Source organism: Paramisgurnus dabryanus, chromosome 14 (assembly GCF_030506205.2).
Source record: "Paramisgurnus dabryanus chromosome 14, PD_genome_1.1, whole genome shotgun sequence".
Taxonomy (NCBI): Eukaryota; Metazoa; Chordata; class Actinopteri; order Cypriniformes; family Cobitidae; genus Paramisgurnus; species Paramisgurnus dabryanus.
In genome coordinates this window covers 24,629,044-24,655,907 of record NC_133350.1, presented here as the reverse complement: position 1 = coordinate 24,655,907, position 26,864 = coordinate 24,629,044, and the positions used below count along the sequence as shown (strand labels likewise).

General features: G+C 38.5%; 1 protein-coding gene across 6 annotated transcripts in view; it reads left to right on the top strand.

Moving 5' to 3' along the window:
- The window catches only part of kif21b (kinesin family member 21B), a 96,009-nt gene that overhangs the window by 13,557 nt on the left and 55,588 nt on the right, over positions 1-26,864 (top strand). For all 6 annotated transcript variants that reach the window (XM_065241720.2, XM_065241722.2, XM_065241718.2 and 3 more), the window contains exons 2-7: positions 17,924-18,146; positions 18,694-18,876; positions 23,283-23,432; positions 23,842-23,976; positions 24,296-24,463; positions 26,192-26,307. In XM_065241720.2, the coding sequence (XP_065097792.1) occupies positions 17,924-18,146; positions 18,694-18,876; positions 23,283-23,432; positions 23,842-23,976; positions 24,296-24,463; positions 26,192-26,307 (975 nt within the window). The remainder of the gene's footprint in view (positions 1-17,923; positions 18,147-18,693; positions 18,877-23,282; positions 23,433-23,841; positions 23,977-24,295; positions 24,464-26,191; positions 26,308-26,864) is intronic.

Genomic DNA, 26,864 nt, shown 5'->3' with positions numbered 1-26,864 from the left:
CACGATGCGACTCCCTATATTTTGGCTCGGTTTGCTTTTCCACTGCAGTTTAGTACCGCTTCATAGTGGTATAAAGCTGTGGTATACACTGCAAAAAATCCAACTTTAAAATGTTCATTCAACAAGGAATATTAAGTAACTTGAACAAAGATTTCTTTGTTGAAGGGCGTCAATTGATTATTTTGTGTTCACTGAATGAAAAGAGCATAATCATTCAGCTAACAAATATTATTTTGTTGACTGGACTTAGATGTATAAGGTTTTTGTCCAATTCGTTCACCCAACTTGCCAAACTGAGTAATCTGAACAAGCAATTTAAAAATAAAACAATGGTCGGAATGGTTCCCAGCATCCAGCATGTGGATTTTCCCCTTAGCTTCAAATACAAAAGAGTTTGGAAACTTGAACAACAGAGTACAGATGATGTCACGAGATCGCTTGGTTTGCTCAGCTGCACACAATGGTAAGCTAATCTTGCATTTAGCAATGACGTTAGTAGTCATGTCACGTTTTAGTGTCATTACCGATAAGATTTAAGTATCAAATAATATTTATTAATATTATCTTTTTCAGTACTTATAAAAAGGAAGCTATGGGTGAAGCTACTACTGGGCTGTGGATCTGACACTTCATAGTATGTGGAATTAGGGTTGTGCCGATAGACGATAGTATTGTGTATCGACGACCGTCGTACATATGGCCGAAGCAAGCTTTAATGCGATTACATGCATGCTTTTCCTCGCATGAAAGGGTTTGTGGGCTTCACAAACGCTTTTAAAGCATGTGGATTCCTTCTCGCATGCACCTGGACTTGTAAAGCGCGCGTCTTGGACTCTTGATCGAACCTGAACGCGCGTGGCATGGACTCCTCTCGCACGTGAACTTGTAATGCGCATGATTTGGACTCTTCCTTGCACATCAGCTTGTAATATGCACAGCTTTGTCATTTCCTTGCACTAGAGATGTTGTCAGGCGCACACAAGTTTAAAACCAGCGAGTGTGTTGTTCCCGCTCCCTGGCACGCAGAAAATTTCACATAGGATTAATAGTTAGTTTTAAGAAGGTTAAGATAAGATGATCTCAATGGGGCATATCGCCCAACACTAGTTTGAATAAGACTTACTGCTAGTGGTGCAACGGATCGCAGTTGATCCGTGATCCGTACGGATCACGACCCACGGTTCGGCTCGCATGTGATTCGCGGATTAATACGCAAATTTAAATAGGGAAAGTTTATAATTTGTAAGTGTTATAAAGGTTTGCAAATGTTAACATTCAAGTGATTTTAAACAGTTTAACTGCAAAACGGCGCTAAAGTGATCAGTTTACTTTACGCACAAACGCACGCGTGCGGTTAAATGCGTCCGGTCCAGCTCGAGTCAGACGTAATCATCCTTCAAAGATCAGAACTCTTGATGTTTAAATTTCAGAGAGTTGCGCTACTCTCTCTCATACTGTAGTGTATTAAAATACATTTGGCTAATAGAGCAATGAAAAACAACGTAACGTTTTTATGTGGGACGACTGTAATGCTGCGCCGTCTGTAATTCACCCTTTGTCTGTGTCTGTGCGCTCGTTTAAGGGGACTCGGTAGTGCACAAACAGAGAGATGCAGTCTGTGCACATTTGGTCTTAAAGAGACAGTAAGCTCAATTGACCTACTTAAGTCTGTGTCATTAATGTTAATCAAACAACCCAAGACAAAGAGAAAATCACTTCTGAAGCTTTAAAAAAATAATAATTACATTTAATTAATACAATAAATGCAGTGTTATTATTCATTTGATTTCTGTAACTAATGATTTTAGACCTTACTTAATGTGCAACCTTGTTCTTTTTATAAATGTTTGTAATTTCTTGATTTGTTATTAGAATTTTCCCATACTTTTTTTTTGCTGATCCGAAAAATGATCCGATCCGTGCCTCAAAATCCGTAATGTGATCCGAACCGTGAGTTTTGTGACCCGTTGCACCCCTACTTACTGCTCAACGTTAACATTAAAAAGCGAGTGATGATTAGTCATTTCACTGTCTGTCAGATGTTGGCTTCACATCCGAGTGTCTTTTCATTAGTAACACCTAAATTATATATTGGTCTGTATATATCAACAGCTTGCTAAGGTCTGGAAAGCTATTGTGAGCAGTTTTTCTCATGTAAGTGTTATCATGGCCTGTTTTGGATTATAACGACAACTCCTGTGGTTTTGACTTGTGTTTGCATGCATGTATTTTTGGATGTGTCAAATTTGCATACGTATGCATTGGCTTGACTGACTGGCGTCCACAGGGACTAGTCAGATGTTGAGTTATGGAGATTAAGCATTGCAATCTAACAAAGTGACTTTAGAGAGAGAGAGCGGGTATGCAGCCCGTACCTCATGCTTTTCGATTACAATTTCAAGCTGGTCTGCAGGCTGTCCACGGTTATTTTGAGATGTGATTGGAAGCGAAGAAGCTAAACTGCATTGCAGAACCATAAAGCATCTATTGGTATGATTACCTCTGCGTCTTGGTACTGGAGCATGGTTGGCAAGCCTATTGTTCAGTCAGATAAAATACGCCACGGTTGCTGTGTGTTTCCCAGCATGCCATTTAATGAATAAAGTGGGGAAGTACACCCGCTGTTGTCCTTCTTTCCATTTTCTGTCAAAGTGTAAAGAATCTAAAGAACCAAGCCAGAAAAAACTACTCGTTTCGAGGAAGTTCACCATATGATGTCTGTTCCTCTTGTCCTGCAGGAGGTTCATATGGCGTCTGTGGTGGCAGATGCTAGCACGATTGCCTATCTGCTCAGTTTGCCACAAAGTGGAAGCTGCGATGACAGAAGGTAGATCCAGGAAAAGGGATGTTTTGGATTGTTGTGCTCATGACCACAAAATGCAAAAGAAAGCTATAGATTTTAAAGTCACACATGTCTATACAGGGCATGGGCATGGAGGCTCTCTGTCTCTTTGTGTTCATAATGACAGTAATGCATTATTCTGTAGAAATCAATGTGATCAATAAAGGGTTACACACTTGGGGAAATGACTTGCACGCAGAAGGATATATCGATGCTCAATGATCACTTAGAGAATCATTTTTAAAGTATCGTCCAGGTTTCAGGACTCTGATGGCTAATAATCTCAAAGCTGTATTGACCTGCATGACCTGCGCTGCTAACCCAATGCTCTTCTACTGAGCTATACAGAAGCAGATAATTAACACGAAAGTACCATCAACCGCTCTTTTCTGAAACTCATTGTAATCCTGGTCCAACACACCTCTCAAGACGAAACCTTGTCTTTGTTACCCATTTTCCCAGCACTGAAAGCTTTGGATATCTGGTTACCACGACTATGAATGGACCCATTCCCATCGGGACAGTATATCTTGTTTACTGTGCCATGAAACTAAGGTTAATAAAGTCAACAGTTCTCTTCAAAGACAATTATCAATGCGGTGTCTCTTCAGATGCTGGTGTATCAGGTTCACACGTGACCTTTGGCTTCCTGGAGACGCGTTTTACAATTGCATGCTGTCATTGTTCTTTGGATAGGCACCAAAGTGGCAGTCAAAACACAGAAGGCAGGATGTGTGGTGATGAAAACCCTACGTTTTCTATTCTTTACCTGTCTGGAAGTCTTATTTTTAGAAACATTTAAAACGATGTTTATCAGTGAATCAAAGTCTTGCTATTACTGAAGCCCTTTGATGTGAACAACTTATAGTACAAGTCATTGTATATAAAATTACACACTTGACCTAACGTATATGTAGGTGTGGCTTTTTGATTCACATGCTCTCCAAACTGCTTGTTCTTATCAGTGTGGCTATGTAACGCACACACATTTTCCTGCAGTAAAACTGGACTGCAGTAAGGGGCTGGACACACCAAAACTTTTAAACGCGGCTGAAAATGCCTTGAGGACGCAGAATGCCAGCTGTTTTTCAGCTGAGTGCCAGCTTTCTTCAGCTGAGCGCTTTGGAAGCTGTGATACTTCAGCTGAGAGCCGGTTGGTTGCTGTGGTAATGTCCCGCCCCTCCTCCACTGTGATTGGGCGGCTGTGTGAGAACTGACATTGACGAGCGGAGCTTTTCTCCCAAAGTTGAATCTCTTTCAACTCTCGACGTTCAGCGCTGAGCGCGGAAAAACCGCAGAGCGCCGGTTTTCAGTGCGGAAAAAAAACGCTAGCTGCTGGCTTATTTGAAAAACGCCGAGCTTCCATTGGAAACAATTGAAAACATGCGCCGGCCGCGGGCGTAAAAGTTTTGGTGTACACAACCCCTAAGTTTCTGTACAATGGTATAAAATGACACGGGCACACAGCTTTTTCTGTAGAAAATTGTTAAATTCAGAAGTTTTAATAAGGCCATGAAGGTGCTGGTGTGTTTAAAGGTGAATATGCAGACATCCTGCACTTCCTTCAGAGAGCTACGAAAAACATCCAGACACACTTAGTCATTCTCTTTATCTCGGTTTCTCACATGCACCCACACCAAAAGTGTTTACATTTTCATGCATAGTTAAATATACACTCCCCTGCTTTTTTAAAAATGCTTTACATGAAGAAAGTTATATGAAGAAAATTATTTTTTTTAGCTTGTGTGGGATGTTTATAAAATAGCCACCGGGTTTGTTATCCTCATAGGTGAAATTATACCCAAATTAGGTACATTTTTATTAGTCCTATAAAAATATTAACAAGAAATGTATTCAAAACAGTTTTATGTTATGAATGGTGTTTGTTATATAAACAGTGATTATAAATAGCTTAATATAAATATCAGCGTGTGTGTTTTATGGAGATATAATCGAGGAACAGACGCGAAACATGGGCTGCAGCTGTTATACTCATCACCAGGTGTTTGTGTGTCTTTGTGTGTATATGCATGGATGTGCATGACAGAACAAGCTAATCCTAATCTCTAAAACACATTTGCATCATCTGCCGGACAACAGCAGGACTCGGTGATGGGGGGGGACTCATCCAAAATGATTTTGTAGGATTGTACAATGTGTGTCCAAATCAAAGATGCAGAGAGATGTTGTTTAGAGGTATATTCTGTCACTGGGGTGGTACCCTTAAATGTTAATTTTTGTGACTTTATGGGTATAGGACACATTGAAATGTTGTACCTTTTGTGGTACAATATTATACCCGAAGGACCTATTGTGCACCTTAAGGCAGTGGTTCTCAAACTTTTTCAGCGTGCGGCCCCCCTTGTGTACGGCGCATTCCTTTGCGGCCCCCCCAAAGAAAATTTATGACAAAAAACTGTTCTAAAACTCAACTTTTAATTAAACAAAACATATTGAATGATACAAAGTAGTGCTGTTGGTTAGTAGCCTTATTTTTTTAGGTTTAATTCCACAGAATTCATGATAAATTAATTTATTTTATATAGGGATGCTCATATCAGTTAATTTTCCCGACCGACAACCGTAGCTTCTAAACCGAACATTAACCGTTAATTTATAAGATTTTAATATGAAATTGTCATTGAGTAAAAATACAGTTGACGGTTGTCTGTGAACTAGTAAAAACAAAAGATTTCATTTGAACGTGCAAACAGCAGCGACAGATCAACAACAGAACCAGGATTCATACATTATCAGATATTCACGCAACATTACCTTACTAAAAAGCATGCGATCAGTCCAGAGGATTAATATCCAAAAAGGGCAGATTGTCTCCATTTCATCTACCACAGTGGTCATTTCTAAAGCAGGATGATTTTCAGAAAGTTTTGCTTTTGCGTCGTCTTTCTCCGTTTGTGCAAAAAGAGAGAGGTTTATAGACAGGGTCAGAGGCCACCAGCGAACGTCTGTCCGGATGTACGCGAGACGGACCGCGTCATCTTGCGCGGAAATGCGCGCGTCTCCGTTCAGCTTCCAAACACGCATACAAATGATTACTTTATCAGACCGTCAGGGCAGCACTAATTTGTGTCATTTACAGGACATTCACAAATTAAAGATAGAAAAGTGGCGAAATGTCTGTCGGCTCATGACGACACGCACCATGTATTAACACATTTTTTTTTATTTTAACTGATAATGTTAATCGGTCATAAATTCTTACCTTCGGTTAACGGTTAAACGGTCAATGTGAGCATCCCTAATTTTATAAAATGTCATAAAACTGGGGCCCCTGGCACCATCTCGCGGCCCCCCTGTTTGAGAACCACTGCCTTAAGGAACAGTTTTGTATAGACGGTTTCATGGTCATCACGTAACTTCCGGTAAACTCTGCGAAAAATAAATAACAACAAAGTAGTTTATTTATTTAACAAGCAAAATAAACAATACTTAGATTACATAGGAACCCAAAACATTTTTTTTTTTGGACGAGGTATTTATTTTAGAGTTCAGTTTCAGCAACTAGTCAGACCGTTAAACAAACAGAAACCGGAAGTAAAGTTCAGACCAGACGCTTATCGCGTCACCGCACGTTCGCCCGATGAAACGGTCTATAAGGTACATTTTAGGGGTTAACTGTACATTTAAAAATACACAGTAGATCTTTATGGTACAGTAATGTACCCCAAAACGTACCACATTGTATTATGTTTAGTTTATCTGTAAAGGTACAAAACGGAACCTTAGGGTACCACCCCTATACTATAAAAATGCATAGTTTTGTACCTTATATGCGACAGTGTAGGATTATAGATTGAGGTGCTCGGGAAGTTCAGAAAGAGAGGAGGAGATGGTGGTTTAAAGCAGATCTGTATGCAAGGAGAGGCTGTTTGAGTTGGAAAGGCTGGAGATCTGACATCTGGAGATACGCTGCACCATCCAAAAGGGGCCCATAGGGCCACACAGAGGTCACACACACCTACACAAGCATACACTGATACCCCTTAACACACATGCATGACATGTTCCTTCACCAACTCAAAGGTCTTTGTGGTCCAGGGCACATAAAAGTTAAACGTGCCTCTTTCAGGTCCTGTGGGTTGACAAGGGTCATACTCATCTGATGGTATCCAGATGAAACCTACAAGAGATGTCAGATTTTGCTTGGATCTGCAGCCTAGCAGTTAACACATACACTAGATATTTCTACATTAAGGCTTAAGATAGAAGTATAGTCCCATTTTTATGCATTAGCGAGGGTCTGTTTACATGTGACAAAGTACGCACGATTACAAAAATCTGGCAGTGCATTGTATGGGCATGCAGTATGTAGCCTAGGCGATGCTTTGAATTTTGTCGCAATGCGTATGTATCAAACATCTTTGTACAGTCACGTATGAGTCAAATAAACTATGCTGTGCATTCGACAATGCCTGTACATTCGTGATGTGTACACATTAAAACAGACTATATTTTGGGCTAGTGCTCATATGGTAGATGCCATACGTTTAAATGCAGCATACGTTGTGTTTGGATAAATGGGTAGGCAATGGTTGTGCTATTGTTTTTGGTTTAAAATTTAGGTTTGAGCAACCCAATTTGTTTAGAGTACGGTTGAAAGGAAACTAGCCAATGCTTGGGTTTATTTTCCTCTGCAGATGTTGTTTTGTTGTGTGTCCCTTCATAGGATTCATAGCCATATTTAAGTTGTGATAATGGCCTTAAACTGAAATACTGCACTGACTTCAGTCTGTGTTCTTATTTCAGTGACAGAGCCAAGAATTAATGTCTTTTTACTGTTGAGTTTGGGCATCTGGCCCAAAGAGTCACTAGGATTAATCAGCTCTTGAATGGTGCTGACATGTTTCTGATGTCTCATGGGTTTCGTGTGTCTGTTTGTGTGTGGTAGAGAGGTAAAGACAGATGGCAGACACACTTCACACACTGTAAGCGCATTCTCATTGTAGTCTTTGGCCTGCTGGTCAAGTGTGTGTGTGTGTGTGTGTGTGTGTGTGTGTGTGTGTGTGTGTTTTACGCTGTGGACATTGTGTTTTTACTGATACAGCAGTGTTGTGTGTACTGAGGTCTTAATACAGCTTATATTCAGCAGTTTTTAGGTTTATTAATGCACTTATAATCATTAGATAAGTTATGATAGGCACACCAAGATTGTGTGTGCTTTAACTTTTTCATATTTTTATTAGGGATGCACCGAATATTCAGCCGAAAGACATTTATCACCGAAACAATGCGGCCGAAATGTTGTGATGACACAAACAGAAACCGCGACCTGTACGTGCTTATCTGAAGCAACATGAATGCGGTGTGGATGTATTTAACCGCAAAAAGGTGCTAAAGTGAGCAGTTGTCTGTACGCACAGAGGCACATGCGGTTGAACGTGTCCGGTCCAGACGTGATCATCACAGCGAGTACGCCCTTCAAAGATTAGAACTCTTGGTGTGTAAACTTTAGAGAGAGTCGCGCAAATGTGTCTCATACTGTAGTCCATTAACATACAACAACGTAACGTTTGCATGCTGCGCTGTTTAGGATTTGCCCTCAGTCTCTGTGTGCGCGCTCGTTTAAGTGCCCTCAATAGTGCACACACGAGTGAGACGCAAACAAGCGACCGTAAAATCTTTGTTATTGACAGGGCACATATAAACAAAATTATCTCCAAAGTATTATTTTTCTAATAAAAACATTTGTTTATGTCTTAAGTGTATGTATAGATTTCAGTCAGAAACCAGTCTCTGCTTATTTAAAGAGACCGTAACCTGAATTAACCTACTTAAGTCTGTGTCATTTATGTTAATCAAACAACCCAAGACAAAGAGAAAATCACTTCTGTAGCTCTAAAAATAATAATATATTTTATTTATGCAATAAAGACAGTGTTATAATTCATTTAATTAGATTTCTGTACCTAATGCTAATGTTAGCCCTTTGTTCTTGTTTATAAATTTCTATATTTCGTTATTTTTTTCAATTTTCTTTATTTGTTATTAGATTTTCCCCATCCCCTTTTTCGCTGATCTTAAAAATAAATCCGATCAAAACAAAAACTGTAATGTGATCCGAACCGTGAGTTTTGTGATCCGTCACACACCCCTAGTAAAGTTAGTACACAGTGATAGCCATAAATGCATTTGTACTAATAATTGGCAATAAGGATTTATTTCGGGGTTTCGGTTTTTCAGCCTTGGTTTCCTCTTTTTCGGTTTTCGGTTTCGGCCAAGAATTTTCATTTCGGTGCATCCCTACTTTTTATACATGCAAGAAAATAGTGATGAAAAACTAAATTAATAAAATTGTTTAACCTAAAATAAAATAAAACAATTAAAAAAATTGCATAATGTAAACTTTTAATGGTTATAGTAGTTAAAATGTCTTTTAATAAAATAATGGAGTGAATGAAAATTGAAAGAGATCAGAATAGGAAATGAGCTCTTTGTTCACAGGACGATCTCATGAACTGTCTGACACTGAAACTGAAGGCTTCAGGCGGTTGTAATGCAAATCATTTCCATCTACAGGCAAATATACTGATCGTTTATAGAGATAGTTCTGCCCTAGATGGGAGTTCATTGCAACTCTAGAAAGCCTTTCCTGAGTCGATCTTTTCCTGTTCTTAACGAAATCATAACACGGGAACGTGGGAAGACAAGGTAGCATATGTGGGATGTACTTTGTTTATTCAGAAATGTTTTGCCGGTAGTCAGATCTTTCTGACAGTTGTCGAGGGAAATCCTAGCTTTACCACACCTACAAGATAAAGGTTTTTGTCTGTGTTATGTTCTCAATGCACTTTGATTGAATTGGCCCGGTGTCTTTTCACCACAGGCTTTAATGCAGTTAATGTGTCTTCTCAGCCAGGCAGTCAGCAGCACACAGTCAAAAGCCTGACTGTTTGTTTATAGCAAAAGTAGAAGTGCTGAATGATGCATTTAGCAGAGTAAAAGTTGTCCACACTACAGGGTTTGTACTGATGTCATCACCTATTGTGTAATGCGTTGGTGCATGTGACGTCTGTGTGTGCATGAGGGATGTATGTGTGCAGATGGTGTATAGGGGTTGACAGTATTATTATATATTATAGTATAACTTTTTTTGCTGGAAAGTAAACATTAAAAAATATTTTATAAATGACATAACCTTCATACATGCTAAACTTATTATGTATGTATGTTATACATAACAAAGACTATAGATGCGGACAAGTCAGTGCAGTTTTATTACTATGGATGGGGGAAACCAACGCTCGGCTGCTTTAGCAAATTAAGTCCCGCCTTCCTGTAAGAAGAGCCAATCGTCAATTATTAAAGACGATAGACTCTCTAGACGCGGCTCTGTACAGTGCTGCTAACCTATATAACCTATATAACCAGCAGTTGAAGCAACCAGAAAAGCGTTGTGTTTGAGTTGTATTTGGGTTGTATTTGAGTAAGAAACTAAATTTAAGGTAGCTGACATCAAGTTTAACGACGGCTACAACCCCCGTTTCCTCCACAGAGTGTTAAAGTGACAAGTCACCTAAAGACTGTCATCATATATTCACCCTCATGTTGTTCCAATCCCCTATGACTTTCTTTCTTCCATGAAGAACAAATGAGGATGTAAGGACAGATTGTCACTAGGGATGCTAAACAATTAATCGCGATTAATCGTTAGCAGAATAAAAGTTTTTGTTTACATCACATATCTGTGTAAACTGTGTATAATAAATATGCATATATATAAATATGAACAGATTCATGTATAATTGTAAGAAAAAAAATTATATATTAAATATTTATATATAATATAAATTATCCATAAATATACAAATGTATATACACATGTAAACATTTCTAAAACATATACATGCATGTGTGTACATTAATTTACACAAAGTTATTATACACAGTTCACACACATATATGATGTAAACAAAAACTTTTATTCTGCTAACGATTAATCGCGATTAATCGTTAAGCATCCCTAATTGTCACCATTTACTTTCCATGCATCTTTTTTTTCCACACTCACAAGTTTTAAAACTTCAATCCCCGTTATGAGTGTCCCGTTGCTCTAATAAAATCGCTGTTGCTCTCGCCGAGCGATCCGCTGTTGCTCTCGCCTGACGATTCGCAGTTGCTCAACAACGGCTACAACCCCCGTTTCCACCACAGTGTGTTAAAGTGACAACTCACCTAAAGTCTGTCATCATATATTCACCCTCATGTTATTCCAATCCCGTATGACTTTCTTTCTTCCATGAAGAACAAATGGGGATGTAAGGACAGATTGTCACCATTCACTTTCCATGCATCTTTTTTCCACACTCAAAAGTTTAAAACTTCAAATCCTGACTGAGTGTCCCGTTGCTCCCTGTTGCTCTCATTAAATCGCTGTTGCTCGCGCCCGACGATCCGCCGTTGCTCGCGCCCGACGATCCGCCGTTGCTCGCGCCCGACGATCCGCCGTTGCTCGCGCCCGACGATCCGCCGTTGCTCGCGCCCGACGATCCGCCGTTGCTCGCGCCCGACGATCCGCCGTTGCTCGCGCCCGACGATCCGCCGTTGCTCTCATTCGAAGTAACAAACCTGACTACACTGTCTCCACTATTGTCCCATTCACGATACAGCAGATTAAGTTACAGTTTTTTAAACCATGCCACAGAAATGCAGGAGTAAATAGAGTATAGCAGAATTTCAGATTGTTGAAAGATTTTTACAGTCTTGTGTTGTGCAGTATGTATTGTCCTAATGAATAGGACGTTTTGGGCACCATATTAAAAGCTGCTGTACTGATGTCCAGGATGAAGTGACAGTCCTGGCACACATTTTTATGTCTTCTTGAGAGACTGCTTTTAAAGAAGTGCTCTTCTGTTTGTCAAACGTGTTAGTGAGAAGAATACAAAAACAGAGAGAGGGAAGATAAGCAATGTAGTGAAAAGACATTATTAAGGGGACATGTTGTCCAAAAATGATTATAAGCAAATTACAATTAGGTATTTTATTTGTTACATTTGCCTTTAATTGTGTGTTCATGTAAACAGGTGCAGGCAACCATGTATGTGATCTGCCTGTTAAAGGGTCTATCATGAGAGAGGAAATGGAGGTCCGTTTCCTGTACGGCTGCCTCTCCCTTATGACCCACTGATCTGTTTTTCCAGGCGCCGGTCACAGAGAGGGAATGAATGATATGGAAGAAGGAGGAGTTTACTTTGGATTTGGGGGAGGTGATGATGTCAAAATAAACAGAGCTCCTTGTGTTTCTTAGCATACATATATGTCAATGTACTTTCATTTTACTCGCATTATAACGCTCATGAATATGAGGCCTTTTAGTAGCACATAAACGCAAAAGACTCGGTTGTAACAAAGAGTTTATTGCCAGCCGAATGGATGTTGGCTTGCAGTAGCGGGGACCTTTTGGATCGGTGCCCAGATAAGATTCTCACTGGCTTTAATTGTGATACTCAACTGCCCTTGTGTATGGGAGTTAAACAGGAAATATCAAAGACAATATTTGTGTAAAATTTGACATTCGACAAATTGCGAGTCATAAATGCTGATGGCTTCACGTGCAACCCTGTGCGTCCTCTCGCTCAACTGTATTCTGTGATCCTGTTTTTGGTCATGTTGTTGCAGGCCGCTGGTTGATCGTATCCTTGCCATCTTCAATTTATAGAAATCAAAGCCCTGAAATGTGCGATGGGTATACGAAATGCTTACAATGCATACAAATAAAGGCTTCTGTTGGCATAAAAGTTGATCATATCTATTATACAGTGATGCTAAGTTTTGCTAATATTTAAACCAGATTTATATCATAATTGTTGCATATTTACGAGAGGTGGATGTTAACGTTTTATCCGAATTGACATTCTGGACATTTCAATACATTTCGTAAGTATTTGTGTGTTCCCGGGAATTGAAGATGTGACCTTTGATTGAACATGTGACACAATGCTCTACCAGTTATGCTACGAAAACATGTTATACTTTAAACAGGAAATATTTCACAATCATAAATTTAGAATATTTCACAATAATAAAATCACTTTTTATGACATACCAACACATAATAGATAATCTCATGGTTGTACTTCTAGCGTTTTTAAACATTCATTATTTATGAATAGCTTTTGAATTAAGATTTTAGCTTGTTTTAAACTTTTAAGGTAGTCAACAGCGTGTCATAGAGCCTAACTTGCAACATAGACATTATTTTAAGACACAATTTAGGATAAAGAAGAGCCCATAGAAATGTGCACATGTCATTGTTTGATGAGGGAAAAACACAGGCTTGCGGTTAAAGCATCTTCACAATATTAGTTTCTTATACTTTTGTGAGTGAAGGACGTGGCAAGAACTTCCCTCTCTATGACAGGAAGTGCTGTCGCTGCAGACTGATGACACGCTTCCTTTTGTTTCTCACACAAATACACAAACAAACAGACACGCAGACAGCAGGCGGACAGATGCTCCTCGGTGTCATATGGCAGGATTGCTTTGTTGTGTGGGTGTCATAACTGTTGGACGTGAATGATGGATCACTTCAAATATTAAAACTGCCCCCTCAGTGGGTGTCAGACATATGATTTCTTGTTAGTCAATCTAATTTAGGGCCCTGGAGATAACGCGGGTGTATTTAGGGCATAGATACAACAATGTGTAAAGGGGAAGACATAAAACGAATTGTGTGTTAAACTACATACATAGGCGGTTCATAGGCAAAATACTGCAATTTCTTGATAATAAATGCGCTGTTGTGCACTTGTGGCAAACATAAAAGCTTAGTTGTCTTTGTGGCAAGTGGCAACACAGATGTTGTGTTATGAAACATTTTGAGCTTACGTAGCTAGAAGCATTTTGAAGCTTTATATGTGACTCATCCAACAAAGTCGTTCATGTGAATAAATAATCATTTTGTATAATTAAAAATTGATAACAGATAACAGATTTTATTTGGAGCACTTTGGGAATACTAAGTTATTCAGCAAAGTATTAATAACCTCCCTGATATGTATTGCGTGCTTATCTCATAGGAAATTGCAAATTGCTTTGCTTTTTAAGATAAACAAACGAGGCCATTGAGGAAGTGTCCCCTTCATGCTGATCTTAGAACAGTTTCAAGCACTCCATTACTGGATTTTAGCACAGTAAGCCGATCTGGGGTCAGCGTTAAGGGGTAATTAAGGATGCAGTGCTTTGGTTCAGTCAGATAGGATGTTTAATCCACCATGGTGGGGGTTATTTTTAGTGTGTGATCCTCTCGGGGAAACGCCTCATGTGTCGGTCGTCCTGATCAATGCACTATAGATTGTGGGATGGACGAGAGAGAGACCGAGATAGGGGCAGCCGGAGAGAGAGAGCAGATAGTATACAGGCTGTGTTGTGTGATTGTGCATGTGTGCTGTCGTGTTAATTGATTATTCATGGTCTTCTTTCATTTCCTGCCACTGTGGCTCAGTCTGTGCATCCCTCACAGCTGTAGATGTTAATGATCAATGTAACGCAGAAGTAAGGTTAAGATTAGAGAAGTAACCAGCATGGGATGAGACATACAGTATCTGACGTGCTACTGACAGTGTGTTTGTGGTGGAGGTTTGCTGATGAGCAGATTTCTATGAACACTTAAAACAAGGAACAAAACATTTAAATGGATGCATCTGACAGAAGCTTTTATCCAAAGCAACTTATTGTGCATTACAAGGTGTACCATTTTTGTCAGTATGTGTGTTCCCGTGGTTTGAACCCATGACCTTTTGCGCTGCGAATGCAGTGCTCTACCACTGAGCACAAAAGCTGTCACTGGGAGCACATTTACACAAGTGGATGAGAAAGAAGTATATTCGCTCACACCTGGTGTCTCTTTTGGCCAGTTAGTTTTGACCACTTCTGTCCCAATTACTTTGAGGGTATAGTCTGTGGGTGAGTTGTTAAAACGTGAGCGGAAGAAATTATGGGTTTAAATTGATGTGCACGTATATTGGCTGCGTCAGAAAACTCTAAATTGCTGCCTTCTGCCGCAGCTTTCCAAGGCAGGAAGGCATCAAGGCACGTCCGAATCCCATGTTAGGTTTACTTCCTGACTCCTGAGATCTTGTCCGTCAATTCCATGCATGTGCGCGCATGGGGAATGTGATTGGTCGAGCTTGATCGAGTTCGAAAACATAAAATGGCGGCCAAGAAAGCGGCTGGAGCACAAATTTAGTGTAAATAAATATATATTTTCACTTTTTACACCTATTAAAATTGCATTTCTAGCAAGAAATTAGTATTGTAGTTTTCATCTATGCTCTGTGTTCAGATTTCAAACACGCTGGGTTTGAAGTGTGTCCGAAAGCATTTTTCTGAGCTGCCTTCCTGCCTCCTCATGAGGCAGCGAGGCAACAAGTCAGCTGCCTAAGTTTTCGGACGCAGCAATTACGTGAGAGTACCACTGCTTGTGTAGTTAGTAAACACACTGTACAATGTTTTAGGCTTTCTCTGTTATTTCAGAGCAATTGATGCAACTTTCACACGCTTGCAAAATGAAGCAAAAATGAAATGGGCGGAGCCGTTTTAGATTGATTGATTAATGATAGCCAAAAGACTGCACTAAACACAGTGGGTTTGTGCTAAAAACTTCAAAAACATCATGTTCAGTACATCAGACTTTAGATCAATAGGCGGAGAGTAGGCGGTCATTTGTGGTTGTTCAAACACCTTTGACCATATGCACGACTACACCACAAAAGCAATCTGGTCGAATGCGTTTTTGACTACCTCTAAATGTGGTCAAAAGTAAAATGATAAAAAAAAAAATTTTTTAGGCATAAGTCTGTTGTGAACATAACTGCAACAATATACTTATTATTTTATATTTTAAACATATATATTTTATAAATTATACATTTTCTACAAACTTTTATTTTGACCAGGAAAAATATATTTTTTCCTTATATGGTTGTTAAATTTGAAATGTATTTGTGGCCCCTGAAATTCATTTGAAATATATGTTAATATCTGAAGGTTAAACTGAGTTCAAAAATATATTTAATTAAGCTTTACTTTCTACAAAATGTATTTAGCGTATATTTAAAACATATTTTTGTCCAAAGAAATTTCTTTTTGCCGTATGGGATAATATTGGCTAGGTGTGTGATGGACCACAAAATTCCTGGTTCGGATCACACTACGGTTTTTGAGGCACTGATAATTTTTCGGATCACCAAAAAGGGGGTTGGAAAAATAAATAAGAACAAATAAAGAAATTACAAACATTTATAATAAAAAATAAAGTTGCACATTAAGTAAGGTCTTAAATTGGCATTAGGTACAGAAATGAATCAAATGAATAATAATGCTACAGAAGTGATTTTTTTTTTCTTTGTCTTGGGTTGTTTGATTAACATTAATGACACAGACTCAAGTAGGTTAATTGAGGTTACTGTCTCTTTAAGAACAAATAAGCACAGACTTATTTCTGCCAAATATACATACACTTAAGACATAAACAAATGTTTTTATTAGAAAAAGAGTATTGTGGAGATCATTTTGTTTGTATGTGCCCTGTCAATAACAGAAAGATTTTATGTTCGCTAGCTTTTCGAAATGCGTCTCTCCATGTGTGCACTTTTGAGTGCACTTAAACACGTGCATAAAGACGGATGGGGAATTCCAAACGGCACAGCATAAACAGTCGCTCCACGTGAAAACAGTACGTGGTTTTATTGCTCTATTCACCAAATATATTTTAAGCTACTACAGTGTCAGATACAGTAGCGCAACTCTCTCTAAAGTTTACACATCAACAGTTTGGATCTTTGAAGGGATATAAGGGATAATCACATCTGACTGGAGCTGGGCCGGATACATTCAACCTTACGTGAGTCTGTGCATAAAAAGGCTGCTCACTTTAGTGCCTTTTTGCAGTTAAATTGTTTAAAATCACTTGAATTTTAACATTTGCAAGCCTTTGAAACACTTACAATTGATAAACTTTCCCTATTTAAATTTGCATATTAATCCGCGAATCGCATGCGAGCCAAACCTGTTGTGGTCTGTATCTGCCTTTGCCACCCGTTATCATGCAGGTATTAGTATGTATCGCAAATTATCGTTTCACCCCATTGTATGTCATTGCATATAATTTTGTTATATTTTTATGCTTTTAAGTGGATGACTTGGACTTGGAATGAAGAGATATAAATAAATGAAGTGGTCAGTCCACACATGCGTTGTCGCAGTGGTCACATGCTTCTCTGTGTTAGGGTAAACAGACGTGTGTGTGTGTGTGTGTGTGTGTGTGATAGAGAGGACAATTGCACTGCTGTTCTCAGTATTAGGGTTGCGGATCAGTATACCCTCATGTGCTGTGATTCAGCTTTGGTGGTCTTCAACAATGCCCACTGAAAACTCAATTTGTATGTTTTCTGTTGAAAATGTGAGAGCCGCTTTCTTTGTGCATGAATAGAAGGGTCAACTAATCTATAAGTCCTCTAACAACTGAATAGCTGAAATAAGGAAAATGTCTAAACAATAAAAAGTGCAAGCTCAAGGCTTGATGATTGTAAGCTCTCCGAGGTTACTCTCTTTAATTGTGTTTTGTCATTTAACCAGTTCACTTGAGTCGATATAGGCAAATGCATTAGAAAGCGCTGTCTATAGCAGAGATGAATGCATATTAGCTCTGAGGAAGAATCTGATTCAATTAATTGGCTAATGAATAATGAGGCTTTTTAGCCTGGAGTCTTAATTAACCTTCATGTTAATATGTCCTTGGTACTGTACTTTGTCATTGTTAATGTATCCTCCATACTGTTGATCGCTTCACATCTTGTCAGAATTGTCATAATCGCGTGTTGCCAAAAATGAATAATCATTCATGTCTTTGTCAAATAAGTTACAGATTAATTTTGCTGAAAGCTCTGCCATTTGTCATTTTACCATTGTGCCATCATGTGCCAATGTTTGGCACTTAATGCACTGAAGGGTTTGTTATTAGGAAACCTGTCTGTAAATGATCTTTTTTGTGCTTCTGCTAGTGTACATATTGTCCAAACATCAAGTTATTTATGCTGAATTGTTTTATTTTTTTTACATCAGGATCAGGCCACAGATGGCAAAGGAAAAGATCGAGGGATGTCACATCTGCACCTCGGTGACTCCTGGGGAACCCCAGTTGCTCTTGGGAAAAGACAAGGCCTTTACGTATGACTTTGTGTTCGACTTGGACTCCCACCAACAGGAGATATACAGGGCGTGCGTCCACAAGCTCATCGAGGGCTGCTTCGAAGGATATAACGCAACTGTCTTCGCTTATGGACAAGTAAGGTCTACCACACATACAGACAGATAATGAGTAGCCATTTTTAATATTGGTTGTTGTTTTCCTGCTAATTCATCCATAAACAGACCAATATGCCCATATCTGTAGTGTATTTATTTTTTTCAACCCTGTAACCTTTATCTCAAAGCTCAATATTGTGATGTAGCAGCTGGGTCGGGTATCTTTGGTTGTCAAGCACAAGCCTCTCGGTTTCACACCCTTGGCCATTATACAACTGCAGTGTGTACAAAAGTAGATCTAAACCAGATTAAACATGTGGACACTTTCATACCCGAGAGGAATATTTCGGCTACTGTGCACATCCCAACCTTAAAGAGGCAGACACAGAAGTGTTAACAGTAATGCATTGTGAAAATCTCGAAAGTATTTACCGGTTGACCAGGGGGATCAATGTATCAGTAACACATTAAGTATATACCGTACTGTAAGTCGCTTAGCATAGTTATGCCTTAATGTTTAGGTTAGATTTATGGTTTTATGTATTGTGCATGGGCTGTATACAAGTCTTTCCTGCTCTCTCATGCAGACCGGTTCAGGAAAGACGTACACCATGGGCACCGGCTTTGATCTAAGTGTGTCAGAGGAAGAACAGGGCATCATCCCTCGGGCGGTGCGACAGCTTTTCGAGGGCATCCAGAAACGCAGGATGGAGGCACAGAGATTGGAGATGCCACCTCCAGAATTTAAAGTCAGCGCTCAGTTCCTGGAGGTGAGACTTTAGTGAGATCGAATGAAAACTAGGGTGCCTTAGTTTTCCTGTGTACTTTTTACATGAATGCATTTGACAGAATGCCAGTATAGAAAAAAGCTTGATGCTAATAGAAGTTTTCACCTAGAAAATATTTTTATTTGCAATACTGTAGGTTGATAAAACATTTGTGACATTGCATGTGAAGTCTAGGCAAAGGTTTTACAATGATGATGAGATTAGGGGCATCAAGGTTTGACATGATCTTATTCAGTCAATATCAAAGATATCAAGGTTATATTTTCACAGAATAATCTTTACATTTTGATGGATGGTTTTATTTAGAAAACAGTAAATCACAAAAAAACCTTAAAAAAACCTTTGACTTTACCTAAGTTATTACAAACATGGTCACATTTTCTGTCAGAAGTAATATCAACAATCAAAAGTGCTTTTTGCGATTATTATTTATAATGTGAACTTGCAGAATGTCTACTTTATTATTTAATTGTTTTTAGGACGTTTTTTTCATACAAAGTAGTTTGCTAAATTGTCTTCTGATGTTATAACCACTACTGACCGAAATAAAAATTCTCGAAAACCGATACTGAAAAATCTGGATGCAACTGGCCGAAAACCGAGAGCGACTTAAAAATATAAAAAAACGTTTTTGTATAATTGTTTTAATAATTTAATATTTGACTTTTTAGTTTCATTAATTTGATGAATCTGAGTTGGACTAACCAATAACTACAAACAAAATAAAAAACTACAAACTTTTTTTAAGAAACACACCAAAATTAGATACAAATAAAACAAGTTAAATATTCTTCATTTAGTTATATGCAACATAATCAAATTTAACAGCTGGGTGATTCTGACGAAATCCAGATTTAGAAGGTGTCCAGCATCAGAATTTTTAAAAAGCCCTTGAGCCATTTTTTTGCACATATAAGATTAAGGTCTGAACTTACTATAATTATTATTTTTAGAGAAATTATCATCAAAAATGATCATTACTGCAACATGATATTACATTAAATATATGCACTTACAAACTCATGTTTCGCTAATGAGAACTAAAAAGTTTTCGAGGTACTATGACAAACAAAATTTCAACTTTTATCTGGAGAGAAAAAATAAGAACTGCTTACCTGGTAGCCATCTTGAGTGTCACAGTCAATTATGTCCCTTTCAACAAATGTTTTTTGAAAATGTTAGTTCCTTGAGGGCTTAAACAATGATTGAAAATTGTTGCGGAGGATGAGAAAATTGGTATTGGACACATTTATATTCCTTATTATTGTCAATACATTTACCAATGATCACTAAATACCACATGTTTCTTTACTGTAAATGTTTGTAGTAAAACATGCAATGAAGCTTTTATTTATTTATTATAAATATTTCCATGTCAAAGAACCCAAATCCAGTCATGGACACGTTGCGATAATGAAAATTTTCCCCTTAAATGTGAAAAAAAATTGGTTTTTATGATGTCATTTGAAATCATGTGCAAAATATTACATGAATAGATGTTTGTAACTGTATGCTTATTATTCTGATAGCATTTACTTTTATCATCAAAATGTTTCATGACACATCGCAAGTCTAATTTCGCGAGAATCACACAGCTTTATTATCTAAATAATGTAAAGGTAAAAATGCCAGTGTGCATAATTGACGATGCTAAAGACACATTAAAATGCAAAAAACTGTAATGCCATTTTCGGTCAAATATTTTAAATGGCTGTAATCCCTAATAACCATGTCCAGATGATGTTTTTATTATTATTTTAAACATTTGTTTTATGACTCTCTTATGGTGTTTTTAGATGTTTGTACACACATGTGATTAAAACCCTATGCCTTCCAGACGATAAACTCCTCAAAGTTGCCTCAATAACATAGTTTCGCTTATTTTGTGCAATACACAGCAAAGATTTGGACTGCTTTGCCTTTTTTATTAGGTGTTTAATAGTTTGATATCAGGTGTCCTTATGGTCTTCATTCTCACTACGATATAATTTTATTAGGCATGTGAACATAATAAAGTGGAAACGGTGCAGGGGCCGACCCGGGCAGATGGCTGGAGTCCCACCTTCTCTGACTCCATTTATCTAAATCACATTGTCTGCATAATGGTGCCGTTAAGTAGACTTGACTCAAATCACATCAAGTGTAGAATGGATGGAGAGAGAGCGAGCATGATGGATTGAGCGAGAGAGAGAGAGAGTGAGAGAGAAAGATCTGATCGTGATGACATGGAGGAAAACCCCTAGGAAGTCCATATTTATTTCATATTGGTCATTACAGCTGACATCAGGCAAGAAGGAGGCGCTGATCTGCCAGGCCGTGCAGACAGCATGGCTTAGGTAATGAGTTTAATCCTGTAACAGGCTGTTTTACCGCTCGTGGTCTGGCGCACGCTGCTGTTTATTCAGCAGAGCCGTGGCTCACCGTTGGGAATAAAGGGATAGATTTGTCTTGAGCTCGCCAGCTGTGAGTGGAGGCTTCACCCACGGGACGACTTTAATAGGGTATTAAAATGCCCTTGTTTCATTACTCTTCGTCCCTACATCCCTTCTAAAACTGCTCTGTGCACGTTGTACATTTTTTCATATATCAGCAGTTTGAGATATTGTTTTGAACCCTAAATTGATTTTATCATGTCCCTCTGTGCTGCTCAATTTCCCAAACTGGCAATCTCTGTCCAGCTTCTTTTCCAACGATAATGTGCTGGCATCGGGGTAGATGCCCAAGCTTAATCATTATTTGATTGATGACAGAATTGTCATTTTTGGGTGAACTTTCCCTTTAACACATTTGATCAGATTTAAATCCATTCAACCTTATTTAAAAAAATTAAAAAAATTTATTTATTAAATCAAAGTTACTAAATTTAGCCCATGCTCAGCTTGTGATCACTAGTAATGCATCAAAATTAAAATATTTGTCCGAAGGCGAAAATTCTGCATGCACGGTAAACGATTTTGAAAAAAAATATTTTAAAATAGTATTCTGTAAAACTGTATTAATATAAGACTTTTAATTGTATTAATTTTGTAAAATTTAATTAAAATGTGTGCAAGTCGACATGTGCAGTGTTGCATCACGCAGAACTTGTTTGCCATTTTGTATTTGCACACTGCTGTCACAATCATATGGTTTGCTTGTGTAGCGCTATGATAACAGCTTAGCACTGACGGGAGAGGTATTTTTTTGATTTATGTTTTCTGCCATTTATTTAAGTGCATCCCTAGTAATGGGGTGAAGATGCAGAATCAAATCGCTCTGGATGTTTAAATGTGTTTTTCAAAACTCTTAATAGTTTTTTTTTGTGGTGGTCGGGCTGTGCCGTCACAGTCACTAGCTGTGTCACAATTCGAAGGCAGCGACCTCCAAAAGCTGCATTCTAACTGTGGGTTCACACCAGATTTCAACGATTTGCGCGAGTATATTACATACAAAATCAATGCAAAGACGTGATCAGACGCGTCATTCGCATCGCCCCACCCGATATGGGTGGCGGGTTTGCCGCGAAAACATGCGCTATTCGCCTCAAACGCGTCTTCGCCCAAGTTGAAAATATTCAACACAGGCGAAAAATTCTCATGACACAGTTAAATCCAGCGATTAATCTAGAGCGAGTAACGCAATGCCCCGCGTTTGGTGTGTACGTAGCATAAGACCAATTGCGTCATAGCAGCGCGACTAAAGGCTAGTAAGGCCATCCCAATTCGAGGGCTGCTTAAAATGCAAAAAATAAACATTTAAAACCTTTGTTAAACAAAAGTGTGCATTTAGCAGAAAATGTTTCACTGTTTTAGTATTGTAATTTATGTTTTATATTAATATTATTCCGTATATCTTGCTTATATTTCTATGCTTGATTAATTTAATATACTGTTGGCTAGTTAAATCTATATCAGCTTGTCATATTTTCTAAAATAAAATTATTTTTCTGGTTCCATTTTTTTTAATAAGTTAAAAAACATCTCAGGTTGGCGCGTACAGCAGGTCTCGCAACTTATGGATCCTTCGAAGGCTAGACGGTCTCATTTCAGTTGTCTTCGTGGACTCTGCGACCTTCAAAGACCTAGTCCTCACCTTTAAAGTATGCGTCCTTCGAAGGATCCAACCTTCGAATTGGGACACAGCTACAGTTTGGCACTGAAGTCTCTCAAAACTGTTCTGAGAGCAGTTCCGGTGAATTTCAGTTGAATCTCTCTTTTCATTACCGCTTCTCTTCCAGGCTCACTTTGTGTTGTAAGGTTATCGCTATTTATCACTTTTGTAACCTCATCTGTCAGCTTGTGTGGTCTTTGGTATGCTCGAGGTCAAATGCGACGTGCCTTTTTCTGCCGGTTTGACCTCTTGACCGTTGACCTTCTGAAGGTCACTGAGCTTGTGTATTTGTCCTGCAGCTTTATAATGAGGAGATCCTGGACCTCTTTGACAGCACACGCGATCCAGAGACTCGAGGCAGGAAGTCCAACATTAAGATCCATGAGGATGGGAACGGAGGCATCTACACCACTGGAGTGACCTCACGCCTAGTCGACACAGAAGAGGAGGTCAGTTAAATGTCTATGGCAATACATTCAGAAAAAAATGCATTCAAAAACAAATTTATCATTAAAATACTGATGGATCCAAATTTAAAGTGGTTAAACTACAGTCCGGTTGCATAAACTTCTTAGACTAGTCTTAAAAGTTATCAATTTTTTTCTACAAGACTGATCATAATTTTTAAGTATGTTACATAAAAAAGTAGATTGGTCTAATTTAAACCCAAATAGTAATATTTATTATCCTTACTAATTGCCAGTAAATAATAAAGTATTTTATTCTGACATAAATTCTCATTGAATTTTTGCTTATACCCAGAATGCATCACATTACACATACAGAATGCATTAAAGACAAGATTCAAAGGGCTATCATAGAGATCTCTGTCACTGACTATCCTAATTTCCTCCTCAGCTCCTACAATGTTTGAAACTGGGAGCTCTGTCCCGCACCACAGCCAGCACACAGATGAACGCCCAAAGCTCTCGTTCTCATGCCATCTTCACCATTCATCTCTGCCAGATGAGAGTATGCTCGCAACCGCACCTGGTACGTCCCTCCAGACACATCAGTCTAAAAACAAACAACGCTTGCCAAGAAGATCAGACAACAGACATGAATATTAAATGAAACTTCCTCGTGCTGTTGAAATCCTAGTCTTAAGTTTTGATTTGCTGGGATAAGAAGAGATTAACAAGTTCAGGCATTTAGAAAGTTACATTCTGCAGTATTAAAAAAAAATCACAGCGCCTGCGCTGCTGTTACAAAACAGAGTAATTATGTTAAACCGCTGATGTTTAAAATGTCAACAGCCAGCATGTCGACGCATGTTTGAAGATTGCAGACGTAATTGTTTTTCTCACTGCAGGAGAACGACGAGATGAACGGCGTATCTGACGGTCCCATCTCTCAGCCCGAGTACGAGACGCTCACCGCTAAGTTTCACTTCGTGGACTTGGCGGGCTCAGAGCGTCTGAAACGCACGGGAGCCACTGGAGATCGAGCGAGAGAAGGCATCTCCATCAACTGTGGCCTGGTACTTCAGATTATGAGATTAGTTCACACAAAAATGTCATTTGTACACATGTCCTCACCCTCACGTTGCTTGAAACACACAGGATGTTATTTTTCATGAAACAAGCAGAGTTAAAGTAGTTGGCAGTGTGTTTATTCTGCTCTTTTATACAATGAAAGTGAATGGAGATTATGGCTATCAATGGCGCTAAGCAAGGTAAAGTCACATTCACACCTTAGTCAGTCAATATTAAAGATTTTTACAGTATTTTTTTTTTACATTATGTAGGATGCTTTTATGTAGAAAACAGTGAATGACTGTAGATTATTTTTTTACAAGGATTTTCACATACAGGGTCACATTTCACAGTGGCTATGTTTACATGCACAAAATTGTGTCAATCCGACTGAATTTAATCTGATTGCAGGTTACGACAATACAGTTTACTTGTACCCTAAACAGTGCATTCTGATTAAAATGTTTGTTTATGATAAATAATTCGATCCAAACGTCTGCACAAGCACACAGCCAGGGTTGCCAGATTTGTGCAACCAAACCAGCCCAGTGGACATTCAAAACTAGCCCAAAAGCATCCCAATGACTATTCACATAGCAATAACTTATCAACAAAATCCTTTCATCTTTAACCCGCAGAAAAACTCTCTGAAACGGTTTTAAAGTAGCCCAAATCTGAACTTGGCAATGCGGCGCACAGCATCTCTCATCGAGTTTACACTTTATCTCTGGATAAATGTACAAAGTCAAAGTTGAGTTGGAGAACATTGTTCTTAAAAAGTTTTCAGATATAGGCAAAGAAAACCCATTTTTGGAAAGGCACAATGCTGTTTTATTGCTTTATGTAGCCTAATGTTATGAAAGTACACATGACACTGCAGAATGTACAACGTGTGACCCCATCACCTTTATAATAATGCATGTTGCCATTGCCTTGTTACGATTCACGCGTTTACATGCATACTTTTGTCCCGATGATCGGATCACAAATCAGACTACACCACACCTTTCAATATGATCAAAATTTGCATCCGAACAACCTCAGTCGTATTTACATGAAGGCTTTTCAATCCGATTGAACCATCATTACAATTACAATACAATTACAAACAGATTATTTGCTTGCATGTAAGCATAGTTACTGGTTTTATGTATACTGGTTTTTATCTTTTTGTTTTGTCCATTTGGGGATTTGACTGTTGTGATTTGCATTCACTTTGTATAGATAATATCAGTTTGGGCATTGTATCTACTATCACATTCCAAAAACTATCACATATGTGTTTTGAATGACATGTGAGTATGTAGCTTATGACCGAATTTTCATTTTTTAATGGAGCATCCTATCAAGTCAAGCTAAGGCCACAAAACTGCCTCCGTCAGCGTTTTTCGAAGCTGAACTTCATCCTGGACTTCATTATCATGATGAATGTCCTTTTAGCCGATTCATGTTTTTGAAATGCAACCTAACTAACAGTATCTTCCTCAGCTATACTGCCTTGTATATTCAGTGCTGTGTGGTCTAAATGGTGTCAGAGTAGTTGAAAGTAATTACGGTTCAGATGAAGAGTTAAAGACTGGAGCACAGCCAAGAATAGCTATTGTTTAAAGTGCTCAGAGCTCCATTGTTTTTGAGCCTAGTTACTCGATTGTAAGAGGGCCCATTTAAAAGCTTTTAATCTTACATAGCAGCGTGGGATAAAGGGTGACACTGTGTGTATATGTGTTTGGCAGCTGGCCCTGGGTAATGTGATCAGTGCATTGGGAGATCAGAGCAAGAAGGCCGGTCATGTGCCGTACAGAGACTCCAAACTGACGCGCTTGCTACAAGACTCGCTTGGAGGAAACAGGTATAGTCAAGCAAATATCGGTCATTTTGTCTTTGACACTCTTTTATCACCCGGGTAATTATGTATGTAAACTTTATTGCAAACAAAGTTGTGTTCGAAAACCTAGTGGGCTGCCCACCTAGACAGAATTTTAAAGGGATATACAGCAGGTGCCATTCCAAACAGCAGACAGCAAAATCCTGCTTTCTTTTAAAGCCTGGGCAACACTTTTAGATTTAGGAAATTTTATCAAAATGTGGCAATAAAACTATAGTGTGCTTTCACTTTTTACAGTGTAAGTAGTTTGCAACTGTCACGGTTGGGACCTCCCATTTACTTCTATAATTATATAAATTACTATCGATTAATCCTAACCACACCTTTAATTCATGACGTTTTAAAATTAGGTTGTATGAATTGTTTTTTGCTCGACAGATCTCCACAGTGCAAGTTTTTCAGGTTTACCTAAAAACAATACCAATCATGTTTTAGTATAACACAGACATTCAGTTGAGCTCTACTAATCATTAAACATGCTAATTATAACTATTACAAAAATCTTTTCACGTGTGAACATA